Source organism: Drosophila subpulchrella, unplaced genomic scaffold (genome assembly GCF_014743375.2).
Source record: "Drosophila subpulchrella strain 33 F10 #4 breed RU33 unplaced genomic scaffold, RU_Dsub_v1.1 Primary Assembly Seq354, whole genome shotgun sequence".
In the NCBI taxonomy this organism is placed as follows: domain Eukaryota; kingdom Metazoa; phylum Arthropoda; class Insecta; order Diptera; family Drosophilidae; genus Drosophila; species Drosophila subpulchrella.
Window position 1 is genome coordinate 9,713,483 of NW_023665577.1, and position 10,467 is coordinate 9,723,949.

Genomic DNA, 10,467 nt, shown 5'->3' on the forward strand with positions numbered 1-10,467 from the left:
ATCATGTGACTTACCAACTATTAGAAGCATTGAATCAACAATCTCTAGTTAAAGTTTAATAAATCAATCAAAAGATTAGGAAGCGTTTTATTTGGGATGTTTTTTTGGGGTATGTTAGGAAGACGGTAGTAATATAATTTGAATTTTTTACAAATTATGTCTTTCTTTAAGTAATTAAATAAAATATATACAGGTTCTTTTATTAATATCATCATATCAATTTTGATCCATCCAATTATTTATGGTATGAGTATATAAACAAATATTGAAACATGATATTTGTTTTTACAAAAATTCTTTGTTGGCAAATATTCCACCTTAATTACAAAAAGTTTTTATTGAGATTACATGTAGTAAATAACTTAACATTTCAATTTTCAAAATCATTTTTTTAAAGCCATTATCTAAACTAAATATTTAAATATTGTGCGCTCTATAAAGATTATGTTCTTTCTCAGGTTGGGTTACTTAAAGAACCCTTATAATTTATAAGTTTTAAGATTAATTAACCTTTATTTCTGCTCTTGCTAAGGACATGGGATACAGCGTGTGCCAGAAAGGTTTCCCTCCGAACACCACGAAAAATTGCTGACTTAGGTCCTGCGAAATTTGAAAATAAACCTAAATTCAATAAAACCGATAAATAAGATAAAGCATAGGACTTACCACGAGCAAAAAGCAAACTATCCGATGGCATTTGATATAATCTTTGTTGGATTTCAAGTTCTGTTTCCTTAAAAGTCTCTAGAAGGTGGTTTATTGTCTGCGTTTCTTCACTCACATCCAAACTTGGTTTTGAATAGATGGCATTGGTCATGAGAACTAGAGTAAGAGTATCCCTATCCTCTTGAAGATTAGCCAAAGTTTCGTTTAAGGCCTGCAGCTCCTTTTTTTTGTCCATGTCTGACTCTATAAACTGCTCCACTATGAGTAGATAGCCCTGGCCTGGCTTTTTCAATACTTGTACAGATTTTTCTACCATTAACTTAAGACTTGGGGCCCTTGCATTTCCCCTTAAATCTCCATTTGCCATTATACCCAGGATATGATCAAAACTGCTGGCATTTAAGGATTCCAACTCATCGGTCCGCTGTACTAAATCGAATTTGATGGGTTTGATTTTGCTTTCCTTGAGTTTTTGGTTACGCCACTCCTTTAAAAGATTGCGACCATCGTTGGACTCGCAGAGAAGCTCATCCACGGGATCCCACCGGGTTTTGGGCACCAGAGTACTCAACATTTGCCTCCCGCCTCCGATGATTACATTTAGAGATTTACCAGTCACACCGGAGATCAGCTGACGGGCTATATCCTGGCATCCTGATTTAAAGGAACCCAAAGGCATTCTTTCATCGCATTCGTAGTTGCTGAAGGTATTTCCCAGAGCAGCTCCTGTAGATCCAGTGATCCTTTGAGTGGTAACGAAACCAGTTCTTAGACCAGCCAATTGGGCCTGGCGAAGAATACTCAGTGGGGTTTCTGTTCCATTGACCAACTCTCCACAGTCTTGCTGACTTTTAGGTACTTCATCCAAAGGTATTCCCGACCAAAGTGCTCTGGAAACCCTATCCACTTCACAGGGAAACTGCTGACTGCAGCTGTTCTTTAAGCGAGCCAAATGGGGAAACTGATCCCAAACAAAGTTGGTATTACCCTGGTTAAAATCCCCAGCTGGAAACCGAAGAGAAGCCAAGTCACGACCATCAACGCCCTGTACTAGAAATATCCCCACGTTTCTGGGATACAAGGGATTCTTGGGAGATCTTAGCGCTTCATTGAGCTCCTCAATGCCCTTATCATACCAGATTTTCTGCGTTGGTGCCACCTTGTCCTTCCAATAGTCCACATCCGCCACGTTGGCCACTTCGTTCTCCACCTCGTACCGGGTCATTAGGCCAATGCAAAGCAAGCTGACCATCACCGTTAGTAAAACTGTTCCGGCTACCAGGAACACCTGCGTGGACTTCAGCCGAACTACCTGGCAAATCTCTTTGGTCCGTTGTGTTGTTACCATCTCAAAGATTTGGCTAAAACTGATTCACAGAGGTTCTCTGCTCTTCGGGCTAAGTCATAAACAACTTTATCTGCTGTCTGTTGTTCGAGATAAGGTTCGGGTTTCCTCTTAGGGGCCCTAAAGCCCCAATCGCTGGCCGTTTTGTTGGGTTTAAGTGTAGCAATTAACCCACGTCATGAATTATAAATGCACTAATTGGCGTGTCAACTAATGCAAAACACACAGGGAGAAAAATTAATACACTCAAAAAAATATTAGTAACTTAATTTCAGAAATTTTAAAATAATTATAGTTAATGTATACTAAAAATATAATCTACTCCTTAAAGGAACTTTTTATTTTTTAATTAAAACTCAAATAATTTATCTAAATAAAACAATTTTTTTTAAATATGGAATAAATATATTTTTTGGATGAGTTTTAGAAATTTTGAGCTACTGGCAATTTCTAGAATTTAATTTTTTTTGAAACAAAGTGAGTCTACTATATTATACATTTTTTTCTTAAGTGTAAAATAAGTCAATAGCTTCAAATTTCAAAAATATATGTCAAATATTTTTTGGTGTATCCAACTTAATGTGAACACTTCAGTTATAACAGTTGGTGTTGAGTATTTTATTCGTGTACATTTATATTTTAAACATTAGTATTGAAATAGATTTCTCTGTGTGATAAAGCGACTTTGAATATCATAAATATCGACTCGCACATTATTAACTATTATGTACATTTATTTAATAATTTTTCAGGCGATAAATATTTAAAATATAAAATTGTAGGTTATTTTAGAGGTGGAATGCTTTTACACACTTAATTTCCCAGTGCACAAAATTGCGAATTCCGAGTTCAATTGCTGTTTTGAGGGGTCAAAGACGTCTCAGCTTTGGCCATTAACTGTTTCTCACATGTGTGTTGGCCACAATTGATTTGTGAGTTGGACGAAAGCGGGACGGGATGGCCTTTGCCCTCTGGCAAACGGCAAATACTAATTGTCATTCGGCATTCAAATGACGTTTTCAATTTCCACCCCATGCGACGAACTATTTTACCTTACGAATTCTCGCCCAATTAAATTGGCTCACACAGTGCAGCAAATGGTTTGTTCATTTGCCAGTTATGCGAATGCGAAATTGTTGCCTCAATTACCTGCCATTAGCCAGCATTTAACCCCTCCATCCCCTCCTAGTTCCGACCCCGCCCATGCGATTTTACCACGTCCCTCATTTCGTCGCTTTGAAGTTGCTTTGTGGTCAGTTTTCCCCCAGCGAAACTGTCACAATTTCAATTTGAATCCCACTCAACTGACAATGGCACTCGGTGGGTCAAGTATCACTTTGATTATCGATATGTCCATTTATTCATCTATTTGTTTTAACAACGGTTCTCGGCTTGCGGAAATCGCTGAGCAATTTCAATGGCAATTTTTCAATCATGCTGTGATTTTGCCTGTCAAACAGCAGCCCACGTTGCGTATGCGTAATATAAGTGAGGGTGGGGGTGGTGGGCAAAGTTGTTTTCCTAACCTGCCCTAAGCCAATTCTTAGAGGTAGAAAAATATTACATTTCCTCAATGATGGTGCTCTATAAAACAAGGGAAGTTTGGATTGCTAGTGGAGTATGGAAAGCTCCGTTTTCAACCCTTCTTGAAAAGGTTCGTTTATTGACTGAGCTTGCAGGTGAGCTTTTAGCAGCGCCCCTAGTGGCCAAACAAACCTTTTTTGGGCTGTCAAGGGTGGGCTCTTGTGGGGGTGGTAAAAGTGGGGAAAGGCAGATGAAATGCATTTCGTAGGTCTGGCAGCTCTCGCTTTAACGCATCTATATATAAAATTAAAAGATTCACCCATTTTGGAATTTTTGGAGAAAAGATGATTCATAAAACTAAGTTTCAAGCAACATTTTTAGTGAGTATTTACTATTTAGTGAGTATTTACCTTTCAAGATAAGCCCAAAATGAATATAATGAGTTTTTAATGATTCGAATGGAAATGAGAGATATTTATGATATTTAAAAACAAATCATCTAATCAAAATAAACCTAAATATAGTTGGTCTTAAGTTTATATAAGATTCTGTAGACAATAACAACGAATTTGTTTTAAATCCTTAAAAGCTGTTTTACTTGTTGAACATTTTTTTACATAACCCATTTAATTTGGTTCAGCAATCACCAAAGCCATACGTAAAAAGATAATTAATTTTTTCTGTTTTCTAATCATTCTAATTCCTTTTTTATCGCTTAAGACTTAAGATAGTTTAAAAACTGGCAATACTCATACTTTTTTCATATGTAATACACATAGTTCTGATTAGGAAGAAAAAAAGGGTCGAAAATATTTTTAGATAAATACTTTATTTCGTGATATAAATATTAAAAAAAAATTCTATTTTTCTTTATGAGCAATCATCACCTTCTTAAGTAACAGTTTATAAGCTATACCAACTATTAATGACAAATGGGTTATAATGACTAAGGAACTTCCTGACCTTGTTACCCTTCACTTGGCCCACAAATTTCAAACTGAAACCCATTTAAAATGCATAAAATCTGCCAACAGCTGGTGAAATCTGTTGCGGCTTACGCAGATTAGATCCTGTCCGCTGGCAAAATGATTTGCAGTGCAAATGGCATTTCGTATGCATCCGACAATCGCCGCAGGATGCAATTAGCGGCGAGTGGCCATCAAGTTAGTAGAGCCATCGAGGAAAGGAAGATGAGATGGCGAGAGTCCGAGAACATGGCCAAGAACATGGCCAAGAACAGGGCTTTTGAATGGCGGCAGAGCCCAGGAAGTCGACGGGCGTGACGCATGTGGGTCACTTGGCTGGCCCACGTCAATGTTTTTGCAGGATGTCTTTGCAAGCTGCTGCATCATGCCCCCGCCCCCACCCACGCCCCCTCCCACGTCCACGCCCACGACCACGCCCACACCCAGTCCACGCCCGGAAAACTGGGTGTTGGTTAACCCCTCCCCCTCCCCCAGTGGAATTCATATGCATGGGAGGAAGAAAGAGAGAGCGACTCTTCGCAGCCATGACCTTGCCCCCCAAATAGAATTTCCCATCATCGAGTGTTGTTTGCATTCCAACGGCGCCTGCCTAAAACATTTTCCGTGTTCGCTTTCCATATGGCAAGGAGCGAGGAATTTCCTTGACACATTTTCCGAGGGGAAAATGCAAGGCCCAGTAAGTAAAACACCCAATTAAACATTCATTTCATACGCCTAATGCGAATTTGCAATGGAAATTCGCTTTATTTGTTAATAAGCAATTAAAATTAGCGCTTAAAATAAAGTGCAACGCAGTATTAACACAGAAATGCAATTTCTCTACATGCCTTATATCAAATACATTCCAAGGACATGGACGTTTTGCTGAAAGGGGTGTACCTAACTAAAACATTCATTATTTATGAGATTAGTACTTGCTCCTCAATTTCTGTTTTTAAAAAATAATATTAAATAGTATATGTTACTATTTTGAACCCCTTTAAGTAACATCACTGTCATGAATTCAATTTTCAAGCCAAGCCATAATATTACTCAGATTTGTTTCTGCCATTGATTACCGCATCTGCGTCGCTGTATTGGGGAAAATACATTTTTCCATTAGTTCGAGAAATGACAGTCATTGTATACTCTTTGAAAAACATTGTAAGTATACTTGTTGCTTATGTGAAGGAAGAGAAAAGAGTAATTGTAATGGGTATATATGTATTTTTTCTTACTTCAACTGAAAATATTGTTTGTTTTATATATTTTTAGCTATTTACGCAGCTAAACAATTTTTTTGGCTCAAGGCTTAACGCTTCAAAATCTGAAAGGAATTTACCAATAGATTTCTACCCCAAACTTGAAATCTTTCAAACACAACACAGTTTAAATAAACTCGCGGTTAGTTCCTTAACATTTTCAATTTTTATGTACTTTTTACGGTTTAATAACGCCTAAACCAGAACCAGAATTGAGCGGAATCGGTACTTTGAACCTTTGACTTCAACAGTTATCAATTAATTTTTCTGTGGGACCTTCGCTTCTTTAACTTTTGTCACTTTTTGCATCTTTTTTATCGGACTAAAATCATAAATTAATAACAACAATTAAATTGTGTCTTTTTGTTAGTACTTTCTTGTTATTTAATTTCTAGAAGAGAATTTAATAAATTTCACAATGGCTTTATCCCATCCATTGTTTGTTTGGCACATCAAGTCTAATTAAATCTAAAATCCCTGAACAAAGCAAAACCACTAAAATTACTTAATTTGAGATATTAGATAAACTGATAGTTCTAAGGGAGATTCGTATTAATAATAATACCTATATCACGTAACTTGCAGTAATCGACTTATTACAATGACTTTAGGCAGCTGCAATATTATGATAAGAAAATTTCCACTTAGCCCACACGTCTTAGCATCTGCCATAATTGGTATTTCTCTATAGTTTACGCTTGATTGCATGCCATTCTCATTGGCATTCGACAGCAATTTATATAACACAAGGGAGGTGATAAAGGGGATGAGCAATATGACTCGTCTAGCCCCTCATGGGTGCAATAAATGATGCATTGGGGTGGAAAATTATGCATTTAATTCTTTAGAAGGCGATTTCAGGGTCACCTACTTTTTGCAATATTATCTCTATCCCATCAAATAAAAATAAGAAATTTTAAGGCATGCCAAGCCATGGTTCAAAATAGAATATTCTTGTGAATTGTGTATACCAAAATCCGGAAAATAATTCTCTAAATTGTGCAATTTTGTTTATTTTTATTAGGAAATGCGCTTGAGTTATATTCTTTCCGTTTCCCCTTAATTTTCTTTAATGTTTGGCAAACACGAAGTGGAAAGACAAGCGGCGATAAGGCGAAGACAAAAGTAAGAAAAAAGAATAGAAAAAAGGAACGGAAGAGAGATAAAACCGAGAAGTTGCAATTTATTGATTGTGTGCACTTGCACTTGTGTGTATCTGTGTGCGTATCTGTGCCAGCTTTTCGTATCTGTATCGGTGGCTGTACTGAAAAAATAGTTGACAACTGACGATACACACTCACACTGTTGCACTTATATATACATATTTGTATACATATATAGCATGGCCTTGAACGTGAATTGCATTTGCGCTCGAAAAGCGAAAAAAGAAAAAAAGGGAAAAAACAAACACCAAGCGAAAAACAAACAACAAAAACAAGATGCTAGGCGAGCAAGAGATGGCGAGTGTGCGAGCGAGATGGCCGGACGTCGCAAAGAAATGTGCCAAAGCGAAAAGTTTGAACGCACACAAGCGCAATTCGCAAACTGCATTTCCCCCGCTCTCGCGCTTTTGCTCTCTCCCTCTCCGTCTCCCTCTAGGGCAGGCTATCTCTTTCCAGCGGACAACTAACAATCTCAAGGTTAACGCATACACATACAATTCGCTCATGTGATGTGCACTCTCGCCCTCTCTCGCTCTCTCTTTTTGGCAGATATGGAAAACTACCGAAAATAATTTAATTTTCAAATGCAATTTATGTTCTTAGCTTCTCTTGCCCTCGGATTAATCCACCTGCCCAGCTATACAGGTACCTACAGATACATTTCCATTTGCATTTACACAGAGCGAAAAGTTCTTGAGTTATTAAAAGCGATATTCTTCAAAAATATGGATATTCAAAGAATAATGAGAAATACTTGTGGTTCAAATCCCTTAAGTTATTTATTCATTAAAAGACAATCTCCTGAATTTAGCGTTATAGATATGAGTGAATACTCTATAGAGTCTTATCTTATCGTAAGTTTAATATCGACGCCTTTTTCTGAGATACGCGATTCTTGGAATAGTTTATTTGGTGTTTGTTAGGAACACAGTAAAAGTCAAATTACAACTTGTAGAATTTAACACAGCTCCTAATCAATATAATTATTATTTTTTCACGTGTTTTGACAACTTGTATCGCATGTTTTCTGCCCACTTTTGCATCTTTCCATCTCCGCTAGCCGACGTATTCATTATAGCACAGATACAAATTTCAGTTTCACCGTTTTTTTTTTTTTTTCGTTTTCTATTTTATAATTTTAGCAACAGTTTCCAACAGCATTTTCCTGTGTTTATTCAGGCTAGAAGTGTGTGTGTGTGTGTGTCAGCGGTTGTGGGTGAGTGTACGTGTTAATTGGTTTTGAAAATAACATTTTACATGCTTGAAATGCATTTTGATTAATTGGCGTTGCCATTTTTGAGATATCCGTTAACTGAGTTATAATCAGGAAAAGTAATTAGTTTTTGTGGTATTAAAATGGAATTGGGTCAGCGGTATTTCGAGAAAATGGCAAGATATCGCCCATACGCCATGTTGCCAGGCCGTAAATTATTTGAAGCCAGCTTCCAGGAAATGTGCAAGGCTTTCGTCAGGGGAAGTGATTGAAGAGGGTTATACACATAAAATCCACCCCCGACAGGAGAGCCATAAACGAGAGCCCAAATGTCAAAGTTGAATGCACAATATCAAAGTCGTTGCAGGGGAATGCCAGAAAATAGCGAACGAAATCGAAATCGAAATGGGAATGGGAATGGGAATGGGAATGCAAATGTGAGTCATTTCATTTGGCACACTTGTCCGTCCAGTGCAACAGCCAACATATGCTCGCCATTAGCTTTACCGTTGCATAAAGCTACTGCGTATCTCCCTATCTCCCTCTCTCTCTCTCTCTCTCTTTTTCTATTTCCGATTCCGTTTCTGCTTTTCCCCTGCAAAAGGCACAACATGAAAGCGAAATTTCTGGCACATATTTCACAGATGTCGACTGCAGACAAAACGTCGCAAGAAGCGATGATTCATTTGCCAGCTATATACTGGTATACAGGCAATTCACCACCCTCACACAGTTGCATTTTCACTTTTGCCAAAGCTTTCTCTCTCGCCGTTCCATTCCACAGCGTTTCACACACACAAACACACACAAAGAGAGAGAGTGAGAGAGAGCCGCTCAAAGCGAATCCTTGTGGCATGTATTTCAAGTTCACTGTCAAGGTCACCTACTACAGTCATGCGCCGCTAAGGGGGAAAGAGAAGGGTGCTGGGTGAAGGGCGATTGTTGCAGCAGCAGCTGCCTACACAGTGCTGGCGAAATGTAGCCCTCCCACTCCGCCACACATTTCCCCAAAGCATACACATTCTATTATAATAGATGCGCCATTCCACACCGAAATACATATAGAATTATATACTCGCCCGGGATATAAATACGTGTGTGCATTTAAATCTGGTTTATAGCCGAGCAACCAATTTCGAGCGCAACTGAGCTGAGCTTTGGGTATTTTTAGTGGCAATTGGTCTTTTCGGCGAAATTTGTCATACTTGACGTATACTTGATATTCCGCCATATGACGATTTATTGCCTAAGATTTTGAAAAATAGTTTTTAGAACAATTTAAAAATATAAATTCATAGTTTAGTAAGAGAAGAAACTACACCACAGATTTTAAAAAAGCTTATCATAAAAACAAATTTTTTTTCTTTACTGAAAAGGAAATTTATTAAATACGTTACAGAACAACTAGAACTTGAACTAGAAACAATTAATAAACTAAAAACAAAATGTTGAGTATTCGAGGAAAATTTATTATTGAAGTAACATACTTGGTGCTATTTAAAATATCTGACACCCTTAAAAGAAGTAAATTGTGCTTTGGCATTTGGAAGAAAATCATTTTGCTTGCTATCCTGATATTTTTCTTCTTTATCTGCTAGGTAATACAATTTCTTTAAAGTATTTTAGGATTTTTTCCGCTTCCCTTTGGAAATTGCAAGCTGTAACGAAATTCAGTCGCTAGCTGTAATGAAATTTTCCCATTTCCCAACAGTGCCAACGAGAAAAAATCGCCTCCGCTACTGGCAAAAAGAGTGGGTACGTACAGTTGGTGGTCACTGTGCCTGTGGAAGTGCAAGCTGTGGTTGTGTGTGTGTATCGGGCGAGCAGTTATATACACATATATATAGGAACATGTATTTGCCACTATATAAGCTTTCAGAGTGCGCCAGTGCATCTGCGAGTGTGTATCCGTATCCGTATCTGAACATGCATCTGTATCTGAGAACCCTTTAAAACGCCGCGGTGCGCATGACATAAGAAATAAGAAAACGGCGCACGAGTTGGTAAGTTATGAAAGTCCCCACATGCCCGACATGCACTAACATCTGTTGCATATAGCCGTTGATATATGTAGATACATTAGTTATATATATTTACCTGAAATTATGGCACCTACGAGCGATTCTAGCGATACATCTGCTGATGCGACCGTTACAAAGTGCCCAGGTATGCAAGAGTTGCAGTCAGGGCATTTAATTTAATTAAACAATTAAACAAACATGGCGGACTATGTTCTCTCTCGGTTTTAGAAAACACACACATATATGAAGACTTGCGCCCCCAAACAAATTCAATTAAGAAATTAAAATCGAAATGCCAGCAATGTTTG

At 37.8% G+C, this 10,467-nt stretch overlaps 1 protein-coding gene across 1 annotated transcript; it reads right to left on the reverse strand.

Annotated features, from left to right (window-relative positions):
• Positions 1-90: 90 nt before the first annotated feature.
• On the reverse strand, positions 91-10,402 carry LOC119560698 (alkaline phosphatase, tissue-nonspecific isozyme). Its single transcript, XM_037874283.1, has 3 exons — positions 10,236-10,402; positions 667-2,221; positions 91-600 (listed from the first exon to the last, which is right to left on the reverse strand). Exons 2-3 carry the CDS (start codon positions 2,012-2,014, stop codon positions 506-508), a joined length of 1,443 nt encoding a protein of 480 aa, XP_037730211.1. The 5' UTR covers positions 2,015-2,221; positions 10,236-10,402; the 3' UTR covers positions 91-505.
• Between the last annotated feature and the right edge of the window lie 65 nt (positions 10,403-10,467).